Consider the following 14,379-nt stretch of genomic DNA (forward strand, 5'->3'; position numbering starts at 1 on the left):
TGTTATTTCAGGACATCCTGAAATATCATCAGCCTGACTCCTGGAAAGCAACAAAGCTTTCATTGCATTTGCTCTGACAACGCTTCTAAGCACTCAGTAGGTCTGGGGCTGTGATGAAGGTGAGGCTGTGGATTGTGAAATTCTTCTGCTACTGCAGCAGGATGTGTGGCCTACTGGGATGGAAAAGTTTCAGTCTATTGGTCTAGAAGCCTTTGCTGTATTTCTAAGTGATAGGAAATGCTCTCTTGAGATGGAAAAGGATCCTAATCTGATGGAAAAGTTGAGAATCATTGTGTTAAATATGCTATGAATTATTGATTGCCCCAACATGTGATTAGATTTCTGGCCTGTTGAAAGTTGCAAGCCTTACATATACAAAGCAAGGAAAATGGCTCTTGTATCTAAAACGGTAAGAAATAAAAAGTATTTTCAGTTTGCATGTTGAGCCCTTTTATGTATTTATTTCAAATTGCCATGAATAAATGTTAAGCCAGTCTGTCAACATAAACAGGGGCTTCAACTGAATGCCTGCTTGAGTTCTAACACTTTAACTCTGTCTACTTCAGCTCCCTTTATTATTTATTATATTTTTAATTTTTTTATTACATTCTGTTAATTCTCAATGTAAGCATAGTTTCAGACTTCACAGTGAAATGTATTTCTATATTTTCTTAATACTATTGGACTGCAAATTCTGCTTACATTTCTTGATAGTGCAATTTGAAATTCTGAGCCTTCACTGCCTGGCTATGACTTTCAAGTGAGTAATCTATTCTTAAGTAAGCAAGGGATCTACCTTTAGTTTGGTCTTGTTTATGCATACATAATAGTGCTGTGGTAACCTGATTTCTTGGATGACACTGTTCTCCAAACTGACAGTGACTGAATGAAATTAATCTTCCTGTCACTGTATCTCTGAATGTTGTGGTGACTTCAGCAGGCTCTTACAGTGTGTAATATGTCAAATGAAATTGCAGTTAGTATTTTTACACCAGTGGAACAAAGCTGTGGGTGACGCAGCCTTTCTCTTATGCTGCATTTGGCCCCACTGCTGCTTTCAAGACTAAGATCAGGACTGACAGAGGTGAGCAGAACAATGATTTCATAGTTTTCTTCCTATCAGAATAGTACAGTTTTCCCTCTTGCACATGTTACAGAGGCATCTTGAAGTCAAACTATTTTAAGCTGCCTGTTAATTAGAATTCATGGTTCTCTGCCATTTCTAAGTACTGCTATTGGCAAGTTAGTGAAAGTTTAAAACAAGATGTGAAATTGTGGAACAAGTCAGCTAAAACAAACTTCCTTTATACTCTTAATTTTGTATCGACTTATTTCACAGCAGCTGTTTCCAGTCACATAGAATTTATCTATATAATTATTTTTCTGGTTGGGTTGAGGAGAAACAAAGCAAATTAAGATATTTTTCTAAATATGAATGAGTCTTAATCAGTCGGATTCATTTCTGTTTATCTTATGCAGCTGTGGTTTAGTTTTAGTTAGCAGCAAAGAGTTTGTTGAGTTTCTGGCTCTGAAAGGTATTAATTTCAGGCTGAATGCCACTTGTCTTTGGCTCTTCAAATGCACATGCTAAATTTATAATGGCATTTAGTTATAGCACAGGAGCCAGGAGAATAGCCACTTGTAAATGGACGATCTCACTCCTGCCTTTGTTGCTTGAATTCCCTTTATGTGGAATAATGTTCTCTTGTTTGCTGCCATGATGCTGTGAAGGTTGCTGAGATCCCACCTGAGGGCATTTGTGCAACTTCTCTTACCTGAGGAACCTTAGAAATCTTAGGAGTGTGTTTCATCAGTGTTAGCAATTTATGAAAGCAACACTGTCAGGTGGTTACATGCAGCCCAGATGCTCTCCTTACCCAAACACGGACAGAAGAGACAACCTATTATTACCAGGAGGCTTCAGGAATAAGTGCTCATTTCAACTTGCTAACAGCCCTTATTCTGTCCTCCTATTTATTATTTTCTGTCATGTGGTAAGTTTTGTGATTTTTGGGGTTGTTTTTTTTTGTGCCAAGGATCTGAAGTTTGCTGTACCCTGTTGGAAAGTGTGTTGTGGCTGTTTTGTGAACACTTCTGAATTAAATACCTAGTGCACTGTTACTTGCCATTTCAGAGAAATTTGAGTCAATGAGCCAAAAAATGCTTGCTGGTCTCTGACACAGCACAGCTTTGTGGAGTGTACCATGCTGCCTCAACTGAATCAAATTTATGATGGGGTTTGTAATCTTAATAATTTATTGTGCTTTGAAAGAATCTCAAAAAATGAGATTACTTTTTCACCTATAAACTGGAACAGCTGTGAGGCGTACATTGCCTCTGGAGTTTATCTTTTTCTCTTCCAAAATCCTAAATTATTCTTCACTGGGATATAGATTTCTTCCGTTTGTACGCTGTCAAGTGTTCCCTGAAGGAAGTCGGTGTGGATACAGTGTTTCCCATCGCCTTTGTGAACATAGGGCAGAGAAGTGGCAGCAGCAGCAGTGGTTCTGAACTCCACTGCGCTACACCCACAGCAATTACCAGTCTGTGCATCTTGTTTGACCTGTGGTTTAATGTCTGGTTTAAAGGTGCTTTCTGACAAAGGCAAGCGGTGCTTAAAAGAAAGGGATTACAAGACCTGTATGTATGATAATGAAGAATAAAAATGTGTATATATACTTTATCTTTTGTCCATTAAAAGCTTTTTTACTCCTGTGGGAGATGGATTAATCTCATTAAGTTTACTTCGCTTGGATGAACTGAGAAGTCATGTATTGATTTGGAACACAGATTCTGTTCTATATCTAATCGGTAGCTCTATACAAAGTCCAGATTTACACCCATTCAAATGTTTTACCAGAAAGGGAACACACTGTATTTTTAGGCTGCCTGTAATATGCATTCTGTATTTCTCTGTGCTGCAGCTGTACAAATACCTCTTTGCATATTGTCTGCATTTTTCTTTCTCACCTATCTTTTATTTATATTTTTTCTTCCCATGTTTTCAGTCAGTAGTGAACCTGATAAGTGAGCTACAGGAGCAGATGTGTAGACTGCAGCTGGAAATTAATAGTAGAATCCAAGAAAGAAAATCCCAAGATAGGAAATCCAATGTGACACCTAATGGTCCTCAGTCTAGCCCAAGATCAGTGGTAGAGACGCTCGGCCAGAAGAATTGCTCTCAGTGTGATGTACGAGAAGTATACGTTAGCAGCAGCCTGTGTGTTGCCTCTTCCTTTGCAGGAACTAAATTCTGCTAACCAGGGTTATGTTGTGAATTAGTGGCATTAATCCTTCTGGCTTTCATGAGTAGGAGTAAGAGAGAGGTGGTTGTCAAAACTACCAAGACAAAAACAACAAAAAATTGCCCCCTCATCTTCTACCCAGTCCCTAGGACAAATTTGGTCATCATTGCTCTCTTGGCTACTAAAGCACAGACACCTAAAAGAACCATCACCTCTCTCAGGTTTTACATTATTTGCATCTAATTTGTATGTCTGTGCTACTGGTGTGGTTTTGTTGGTTGGTTAGGTTTTCTCCTTCCCTACCTTTTTTTTTATTGTTCCTTTCACTGAGATTTGTTTGCTATGCAGCATGGTTTGATAGTTTGTTCATTTTCCTCACACTAACCAGTCCTCTGAATGCTGATCATTATTTGTGTCTGCATATCTAAAAGCTTAACGCAAGTATAAACTGCAGATTCAGGTAAGTCTATCTGAAGTATATTCTATAAAAACAATCCCCTTGTGCCTGTAAAATAGCAGATCTATTACATTTTTACTGATTCTAACATCAGCAGTAATAAGAAAAGCATTCTTGAATTTACTTTATAGATCCAAGTTGTATTTGGTCAAAACAAATCTACTTGTCAAAGTAAAAGCTGTTGCGCATAAACTGCTTAAATTGAAGGTTGAATGGTATTGATCTGACTAAAAAAGTCCATTCCAAATATTCATAGTGATCATTAGTGAGATAATACTATGGTTGTGTAATCTATATAAGTATACAAGATTCCAAAACATGGTTTTGCTTCCAAATTTTTCCATTCTTCATTTCATTGATCTCATCAAATTTCTGTTGAAAGTCACAGAATGACATGGGTTGAAAAGGACCACAATGATCATCCAGTTTCAACCCCCTGCTATAAGCAGGGTCACCAACCACCAGACCAGGCTGCCCAGAGCCACATCCAGCCTGGCCTTGAATGCCTGCAGGGATGGGGCATCCACAACCTCCTTGGGCAACCTGTTCCAGTCTGTCACTATGTTGCCCTCAAGAGTGAATATTAAGATATGGTTGATGGAAAGGGAGAAGGGACAGGTCAGAGAGACAGACAAGAGTTTGCTGCAGTTCTGGTCTGCAGCAACGCTGTTTGCCAAGTTGCAATCATGCATGCTGTGATAGTATATTGATGCTCATATATAACTGTATGTGTGTGGCATTCAATGCCAAAAAATAAGCATGAGTCTGAGTTGTTTTTCTTGGTAAGTAGCTTAAGTGTTTCTTTGGGAGGAGGATTGTTGCTTTAATAGAAATAACTCGTGTAAGAGTTTCATATGTTTCTGATTCCTTCTTGAGATGGCAGCAAAAGCAAACAAGTAAAAAACAATGGTTAATGCTGCATGAGACTGTAGTTGTGGATTTTTTGGCTCATTTTCTCTGCGATCAGCTCTCCCCGGGTCAGCTGTGTTCCTTAATAGGACCAAGAAATTTGCTCATAATTTCTGATGGAGAATTTGAGGAAACTGTTCCTTAGAATAATCTCTCTATTCAAAATAGTTGTTATCTGTTAAGACTAAACCCCAGCTTTTTTATCGGATGGTTCAGCGTTCATTACTACACAGTTAATGCATGATCTTTAATTCATAACTATGGAAAATTAACATCTACCTAAATAACCATATATTTACCTGTTTTTCCATTGCAGGGTTTGCTACAGGAACTCAGACACCTCAAAATTAAAGTGGAAGAACTGGAAAATGAAAGAAATCAATATGAGTGGAAATTAAAAGCAACTAAAGTAAGGAGAACGCTTAGCAATTGCTAATGACAGACTTACTTCAGCTAGAAAGGCATAAACACACTGACTAATGATTGTTACTTACTTTAGTTGCAGTGTCAATGCCTATTATGAAACCAGGTTTCCCTGAACCATCTATATATTCAGTATTTTGGAGTACAGATTTTGTAGCTTCTTTTTGTGCCTTTTGCTCCCTCCTCCCTCTAATTTCCAGTCTCCTACATATTTGCATTTTGTTCTGGGAAGGTGCCTGCTTTGTGTAATGGTGACAAGTCAATACAGAACGTGCTTTCTAGACTGAAGAGATGTGCAAAATTGGATGAGTGTTGCTTACCATGAAACTGTATTAGATGTTAAGCCCAGCATACAGCAGCAGACAATCTGCTTTGACTTTGTGATGGTATCAGAGAGCATATGTAGCTGCTTACACCTGAGCTGACCTCAGCTTCTGGAAAGCTGTTGGATTTCAATCTAGAGGAGCTTAACATATGAAACACTTGACCATTTTTGCCAGTAACTTATTCTTCTGGTTGAACATTCTCATTGTTACACAGTTACATTTTCATACTACTTTAAGTTTTTAGCCCTTTTCTAGATCAAAGGAACACTTCCATCATCGCATCACCTTTCATGTGTGCAGTATTATAATCGCTGCTTGTATGGACGACTGACTGTTGTGGTTGTATCTTGGAAAAGCATGTTAGATTATTAAACTGAGTTGTGATTGTAATAGCTGTAAGCTTGATCCAGAAATGACAGATAGCTGCTTTCTGCATTAACATTTCTTTCTTTGTAGAATTTTTAAATGAATATTGATGTTTTGCTTTAATAACTTTAATTATTATTTAGTTAAAAGCTCCCACATCCATGTAAATTTCTCCTCTGACGTGGCAGCAATGAACGGTCTTGAGGAAAATATTTTGTTAAGCAGCATGTGGTCAGCTGCCAAGACACATGAAGATTACAGGCAGAAGCAGAGCAAAAATAACAACGAACAGTAACACTTATTGAGTGGGGAAGATACAGAACTAGGAAGGGGGGGGAAGTACAGGGAAAGGGAGAGGGAGAAGAAGAAGAAAAATCATTACAGAGATGAGAGGGACTGAAAAATTGAAAAGAAGGGAGGATGATTAAGAGAACTATGAGAACAAATAGACTGGCAGCGGCAGTCTGGTATTAAGAGGTCTGCAGTTTCGTCATCCTGTTGCTCCAGCTTCTTAGATGAGGAATTGGAGTATTTCCATGACTGGATATAAAAAGCATGTTAGTCACTGGGAAGTGTAGGAGCCCCTCAGAGATGCAACAAGGCAGATTCCTCTGTTCCATGAGGGATTGCAGTCAGGATTGTGGTGAACTCTTCCTGCCATCCAGCTGCCTGCTTCTTTCTTGGTTTAGAAAGTTTGTGTAGTCCATACTGTACTCTGTATTTTATCCTGTTCAGCTAACGTTTGGTGTCTTGCATTTTTCTGCCTTTATTTTTATATTTTGAAAGATGAGTCACGCATCAGTGAGTTTTAATGCTTTTCTTTAAACTAGAAGCCAGTTCTTCATGCTTTTGCTGGTGGAAATGCAGTGATTCAATATGAAGGACTGCAGGCTGCTGAAGAAAATCTTAACTTGTTACCGATGTAGTAAAAGATGCTGTTGACAGTTTTTATCATAAATAGGAGAGACGAGTCACTGTATTTTAAGCTGAAGAATCACTTTTCCCAAGTTATATTATATATTACTATTGTATGATCAGCACTGTGGTATTGAAAGCTTTCCTGTAGTGTTGTAAAGTTTCCTTACATATGTAAATCCTAGAAAACATTTCCTGTGTCACAAGCCTCTCTTGGAGCTAATTGTACTGTAAAATGAAGCTTCTGTGAGAGGAGCCGTATAAGAACACCAGGGAATGCATAAGGTTGTATAGAGTTTATTAAATGTCCCAAGCTGGGAAAAGGACTTAATTCAAAGCAGTGTTCTGTTTAGAAATCTTCTAGTTCATGGGAAAAAATTACAGCGAACCCTTGATGATGTTATTCTGAATTTGTTTTGCTCTCTTTCAGGCTGAGATAGCCCAGCTCCAGGAGCAATTAGCTCTCAAAGATGCAGAAATTGAACGCTTACAGTGTCAGCTCTCTCGGACCTCATCACATAGCGAGGTTGCAGAAAGAGGTAAGTGAAGGGGAATTCCACAGAAACTTTTTCAACTGAGATTCTGTGTATAATTTTAAAAGCGTTTTTCAGAGAAGGAATATATATTTGTGTATACCTTCAAAATTGTTTTGAAAAACCTTCATGGTTGCCATTTCTTAATTAGTTAGTGAACTTTTTCATCCACAGTACAGACTATTAGTGCAGGATGATCAGCGTGCAGGTTTACCATGGTGTATCAGATAGCTGCACTGGCTTCTTTTTGTGGATGTTTAGAAATAGTGCCTTTGTTTGAGAGCTGACTTCAGGAGGTCTGTGCTCCCTTACTCTTAGTGCTCACCAAGTCTCCTTACGGTAATTACTGTAGATGCCTCTTTTCTGGAGGAGGACAGTCTGTATACTTGACTTGTTTATCTGGAAGCAGTGACAGTCCTGTTCTGTGAAACTTTAATATGTACCTAGTGCTGATTTTATTCATTTGCAGAGTTTGTGCATGTGAAGTACTGCATGCCTAACTACAAATTACTTGCTCTAACAGCAGTGTCTTGTGAACAGGCTCTACTACTAATAGAATGTTGTATTTTCTATGAGGTTCTCAAATAAGCTGTGATATTTCAAGGGACAGGTAGCTGTATGCCAACAAGTTGAGAGCTCATTGACTTTCAGCTCCTAGCAGTGAGTCTTTTCCAGTTCATGCTGAAGATAGGTGCAGTTTTCCTTGATTACAGTGGGAGAAGATTCTGTACAGATTCTTCATGCTAGCTCTTAAGGAAAACACTAAGACTATACTTGGAAAGAGACGGTGTGCAGTAGTAATAATGGTTTTGGAAAAAAAAAATAATTGTAATGATTCATCAGATTTTCAGGTAGTCTTCTCAAATAAAGTAGAAAAATAACGTTCTTTATAGTATATTAGAATGCATATTCTCATTAAAGTGCAAACCTTATCTAATCTGTGCTTTTTCTACATATTTTATTTGACTCTCACCATTTACCACCATAGAGGAAGTTTATAAGAGAAGGCTAAAAGAAAAACGTAAGCCTTGCAATTCACTTGTGGCTTTTTCTCACTGTTCTTCCACACAAATGGTAACTCAAATGCATTCTGCAGCAGTAATTCAAAGTTCATTTAGATTTGACAGTCTAATTGTAATATCCATGAGGAATTGCTTTCACTGCTTGCTGCAAGCAGACAGCTACTTGCCCTGTTCAGTAAGATTTCACTTCAGAAAATAAATCAAAAGCTCACTAATCAGGTAGTTGGGACTTCAAACTGACATTGTCAAGGTTAACAGAGCCAACACTTCACCTTTACCTCTTTTTACAATACCTGGAAAGATGGCTTCAATTGAAAGCCTTCTTCCTCAAAGGAAAGCATTTGAGTATCAAATTTTTTGAGTAATCAGAGCAGTAAATAAAAAGAGAAGAAAATCCGACTGAATAAAAATCTATTTCCATACTTGGTATTCTTATAAATACTCTAAGTAAGATTTGCTTAACAATACCTCGACACCAGGTCTTTTTGAAGTCTAGTGTTTATGAACCAAAATGAGTAGCACCATGATTTGTAATGGCTTTTTAAACATTTCCCCTTGCTTGCCCACTGTCTGCTGGCTTCAGTTTTTGATTTGGCTGTGTCTGTGCATGTCTTGTGTCATTAAGCGTTCTCTTTTGAAAGAGAAATGTTTGCGAAGTTCCTTTACGTGTTTTAAAATGTAATCATAACAAAGTGCCTATTTTTCAGAATCAGTACCAAAGAAAGCAATTACAGTCCTTGAAAATGGCTGATCACATTTCAAACCAACATTTAGTCGTAGAACATTTTAAAATGTTCTTTTACACTGCTGACTCTGTCCTCACTTTGACTTCATGCCTTCCACATCTGTTTTTCACAGTCCTCTGTGAAACAAATGGGTGCATTCTGATGTCAAAGCAGTTCTGTCTCCATCATCTGTACTTGTTTCAAAACAGGTTGGAACTGATACGAGTATTATGTAGAGAAAAAAATGAAAGATGTGGCTCAGCAAAGTTGGGCTGACATAGTTAACTGCCTTATCAGTTTTCAGAAAGTTTGTGTGGAGTCACTTTGACTACAACACCATTAATAACCTCCGAATGTGGGCTGTACTGCTGTCTTGTGTAAGGCTATTCTGTGTTACTTCTTGATGCAGATGTTAACTCAGTTATCTACACTGAGACTTTTTAAGGAAAAATATATACAAATTTTCCTTATTCGAGAATATGAATTATTGCTATTTTTCAGCCTCAAAGGAAGTTCTTGAACTACTTCTCATAAACTGGGGAATGTTTTTCCAGCGTGGAATATAATGAATTTTCAGTCATGTTTACTTTTATTTCCATAAATACAGAACAGCAAACTCCCCCTCATTTTTGCAAAATGAGCTTCATTGTTTCTTTTATTTGTTTATTGCGTGGATTTAGAACTGTGAAATAGCATTGCATATACTGCTACGAGCTGACCCAGCATGTTTATGTTCTGTGGTGCTTTAAATAGTTCAGCTTTTCAAAAGCTTTAAATTTAAAGTAATTTACATGGCTTGGGTTACTTGTAAGGACATAGGATTGCAAGGCAGATACCATTTAGATTAAACATAGGAAGTGTTTTTCTCATAATGTTTTAAAAACATCTTTAGATCAAGAGGTACAACGACTGAAGATAGGAATGGAATCATTATTGGCTGCAAATGAAGAAAAGGTGAGAAAATGATCTTACTTCTAAGTAACAAAACTGAAGTTATGATTCTGAACCTCCATAGAGATCTAAATAACTTGCTTTCCTTAAGTGCAGTAGTGCCCTGGTGTCTGGATTATCCCATGAGATTGTGTCACAAGGTTGATTTTTAGTAGTAAGCATGGCTGACCTCGCTAACCTGCCACAGAACTTGTTAGGTACATGGGATTCCTGAGAAGAGCAGAAAGCAAAGCCTGTAATGAGCAGAATCTCCTCAGGTTTTCTTATCTCTGTAATGAGCAGGTCTCTCAGGTTTTCTTATCTCTGGCAGCTCTTAGTCTTCCAAACTTGACCTGAACTGCAGTGTTGTGCCCAGCTCAGATTATAATGTAAAAAGAAAGTGAAATCTTTTCATAAAATGTGTACCACTGACTTATTAGATAAAGTGTTCCTTATTTTTGTAGTACTTTTTCCCTGCTTAAATTCTTGACAAAATGCTAATTCTTGTTCTATGATAGTAAACCAAGAAATAACTTTTTTCTTTGATAGTGACACCTTCATTATATGATTGACTGTACAATAGTATACATTCCTAAGAACTTGCATCAGTAAATGGGGGATCTGGACAGAGCAGTGCATTTGAAGGGAACATAAAGTACTGTTTTTTATGACCTAATACCTGGATGTGCTCACAGGGAAAAGTCATTTCTTTGGATAATGTAGTGTTGTAGTGTTTAAATGAATTGTCAAATGGTTTGTGCAGCTTCACGAATAATTCAGTACAGAGCTGTTACTTTCAATAGTGTTGCAAAATCAAGTGTTCTTCCAGAAGGGATTATCTCTCAATAGCTTTTTCAATAACTCTAAGCATGGTTTCTTTTGTTGTTTAGGGCAGAAAATATGCAACTAAATTTCATTTAATGCTTTTCACAGGACCGTCGAATAGAGGAGTTAACACTACTGCTAAGCCAGTACAGGAGGGTCAAGGAGATAATGATTGCAGCTCAAGGTAAAATGTCTTGTGAATAATTTCCTGGTACTGAGTGTATTAAAAATTGCACCCACTGGAACTACTATTTGTTGGCCTTAAAATGTACATGTATAATTCTATATAGTTCATTATCCATACCTTTTTATCTTGTTGGAGTACTGTAGGAGTAGAGAGAGCAACAATATTGCTTGAGCAGGCTTGTGTGCTTTTGTCTGTAGCTGGTCAAGACTGGCTCCTTGGTTCTTAGCCTGTGCAAAAAAAAACCAAAAACAAATAAACTAGAATCAAGGCTATCTGAGGATTTAGTTACAACACTGATACTAAGAGAAACTGAATTCCGTAAGACTTGACCTAAATTTTGTTCTACCTCAGTTAGTATTAATTTCCTCCTTGAGCTTAATTTTGCTATTATTTATATTTTATGTTCTGTGATTCTGAGTGATAAAGAAGGATGGTTGATGAGATGACTGCTCTGGTTGTGCAGCTGTGTGAACTGCTCATCCATCAGGTCTGCAGTTCTACCTCATTATGTGTCAAGGCAATCCAAAGTCAGCACTGCTTTCCTTTAAAATACTCTTCTATACACCTCAATGGGGCAAGGGGGTTTGATTGCAGAACGCCTACATCCATGTAGTGAAGGGCTGTAGATGTCGTATCAAAAGGAATTATAGCATAAAAGGGTGAATAGGACTGAGCAGGATGCTTGTGCTGACAAAGCATTTGTTGACACAGGAGCAATTAGGATAGTTCAATCAAGTTAGCTAAAGGCACATGTTTAAAGTAGTCTTGCTAAATTGCATTAGGCCCCCTTCTGGAATCTGTTATTCAAAATTAAAACAACACTTTGATTAATCATCTCCTGCAGATGAATTAAAGTATACAGATAGGCCTTACATTTGCCTGATGTATTATTTCTATGACCGTTAGGTAACAAATAGCAGACGATGAACTTTTGGTTACATCCGATATTCAGATTTATACAGCACCATTCAATTCAGGAATGGCAGCAATGATTAGCCACCAGCCAGCTGCCTGGGAGTACTTCTCCCCTCTGGTCATGCTTTTTATACTGCGTCCATCACAGGGAATCTGATCTCAGATACACTTTTATACTTTTATGAGGACTTATTAGTACATGGTATATTGCTAAAAAGAGCTGCAGTGAATACCGTAAGTTTTGTTGCTCATTCCCTCCTCTTACATTTGACAATTTAAAAATAAAAACCTTGTATTGCTCTGAGATACCCAGAAAAAAAAGCCTGAAATATGTTTACATGTTTTTCCTCAAAGTGAGTTTAGGACACTGCATTATGACAGGTCTGACATCTAACATAATTCCTCTAAAGTGACATAGTGTGAGAAAGAAAATGGTACTAATTTGATCTTGCCTCAGAACCATCAAACTGCGAGTTAGCATGGCTCACCATCAGCTCATCTATTCAGAGAAGAGCACAAGAGTTGACTATAAGTGTTGTATTTGTTCCTCAAATACAAATCAGCTTGCTTAGAAGTCAGAGTCCTAAGAAGGCTTGGAGAGCAGAGAGGCTGCTGAACTGTATGCATCTGATGCACTCAAAAAATGGAATTTAGAAACTAGTATTTAGATGCCTAAATACAGTCATAAATGTTGTGTTTTTACCTATTTATCTCCATTTCTACTTTTAATGCTTGCAGGCTCTTCAGACAGAATTGTTTCTGGTGGCGGCGAAGAGGAACTTGAGGCAACTTTAAGGAAGTTGAATGTTCTGAATAGTCCTCAAGGAGAATTATTTAAAGCAGAGGTACTTTAAGTAAAGATGTTTTAAAAGCAGGTTCTGATGTAAATTCAAGTTGCTTGTCTTAGTCTCTCTGTTGTAGCAAAGGTAATGCAGACAAGGGTTTGGACCTTGCTAAATATTGCCTACTGGTAATCACAGAACCCTTAGAATCTCTAAAGGCCATCTCCCCTGCACTGAACAGGGACACCCACGGCTATGTCAGGTCACTCAGTGCCCCATCCTGGCCTTGAATGCCTCCAGGGATGGGGCTTCCACCACAGCCAGTGCCTCACCACCCTCACTGTAGGTTCAGATGAAGACACCAGAGTTACAGGCATGAAACTTCTATTTTGCATAGGCCTCTTCAGGAGAACTGTCACCAGCTCTGCTATCTCCAGTGACGCACAAAACTACGGAAATCAGGCAAGGCCCTTTCTTACTTTTTGTGCAGGTTATCTGAAGTCCACATTACTTAATCTGGTTAAGTGTTGGCATCTAGTCCTGTCTGTTCTTAAACAACTTTCTTCCTGCCACTTTAAAAATCTTTTTAGAAGCCCTTACTGTTGCATGGTGTTTGCAGAGAGTAATTAGCATCTACTTAAGAAGCTTAAGAGCTTCCACAAAGTCATTTATGGTTTAAACTTGGTCACTGTACCTTGTTGCCTTTCACTGCTGACTGAAAGTCGTATTCATGTTTCTGACTTCATCTGTCAGCACTACGTTTTAAACCCATAAAATAACAAATAAATCTCCTATTAGTGAGTTATCTGCTAGACAAAGAAACTGTGATATACAACAGCTGTCATGACAGAGTCATGATGTAAACACATTACATTTTATTTATTGTCGTCTTTTTGCCTCTTATTATTTTAAGGGTTCCACAGAAAAAAAAGTCAAGTAGCTTAGAAGACTTGCAGAGTGAATCCCTGGAAAAGGTTGGTTTATTTGTACTCAGAATTTCTATGAAAAAGGTATTTAAGAGAAGTACAACTATAATGCTAATGAGGACCCATTCTGTTGACCCGTATAACATTTTGTTTATAGAAGAGTGTTTTTAAAATAATTTTGACTTCCTCATTGCTGAAATGTTATGACAGCAGAACTTGAAAGTAATCAAAAAGCATAGAGAATGGGCATGCATCCTTCACATAGGATTTATTTTTGAGTGTTTGCATATAACTATGAGTTTTACTCCCTAACTTCAATTTCTTATATAAATGGCATTATTGGAGATGGCAGCAATGCTGCTTTCATTAAACAGGAGGAGCACTGTTGTTAATTCTATGGCTAATTGCATTCCAGAATTAAGACTTTGCAATTTACAAAGTCTTTATGCTATGGTGCAGAGGCTTTATTTTTCATTACATGCACTGAAGCTTTTTCTACACTATTATTGACATTTTCTGTACCAAAACTCGGCTTAACACAAATTATACATACTTAGTAATGCCATTTAAAAAGGATAATAACCATATTCCCCAGTAATATGATTGTTTTACTACTTACACATTACATGTCTACAAATGATAATAATAATGACCAAGTAATATGTTTGAAATTTATGTTGCCTTCATTTGAATGTGGTCACGCACAGCACAGAGTGAATGACAGCTAACACTGTACCCCATGTGGAATTTATGAAGGTCTGCTTTCTTTTCATAACTTCTAAATTATTTTTGTCTTAAGTTGAAAAAGATTGGTCTTTATGATAAGAACAGGCTGCAATCAAAGATGTGGCACAGCCAGAACCAGTGTTCATTTAGGCATGAGGCTTCTTAGT

At 37.6% G+C, this 14,379-nt stretch overlaps 1 protein-coding gene across 49 annotated transcripts in view; it reads left to right on the forward strand.

Annotated features, from left to right (window-relative positions):
• PPFIBP2 (PPFIB scaffold protein 2) overlaps positions 1-14,379 on the forward strand; it is an 87,786-nt gene that overhangs the window by 59,578 nt on the left and 13,829 nt on the right. For 28 of the 49 annotated variants that reach the window (XM_085550068.1, XM_085550058.1, XM_085550059.1 and 25 more), the window contains 7 exons: positions 4,928-5,020; positions 7,072-7,180; positions 9,814-9,875; positions 10,785-10,860; positions 12,517-12,623; positions 12,958-13,022; positions 13,474-13,534. In XM_085550068.1, the coding sequence (XP_085406194.1) occupies positions 4,928-5,020; positions 7,072-7,180; positions 9,814-9,875; positions 10,785-10,860; positions 12,517-12,623; positions 12,958-13,022; positions 13,474-13,534 (573 nt within the window). Of the gene's footprint in view, positions 1-3,008; positions 3,192-4,927; positions 5,021-7,071; positions 7,181-8,162; positions 8,196-9,813; positions 9,876-10,784; positions 10,861-12,516; positions 12,624-12,957; positions 13,023-13,473; positions 13,535-14,379 lie in introns of all 49 variants that reach the window. The other 21 variants (XM_015863948.3, XM_085550050.1, XM_085550046.1 and 18 more) reach the window with 3 other exon arrangements.

The sequence above is a fragment of the Coturnix japonica genome, chromosome 5, assembly GCF_054131305.1.
Source record: "Coturnix japonica strain WE chromosome 5, WE-NBRP24, whole genome shotgun sequence".
Taxonomy (NCBI): Eukaryota; Metazoa; Chordata; class Aves; order Galliformes; family Phasianidae; genus Coturnix; species Coturnix japonica.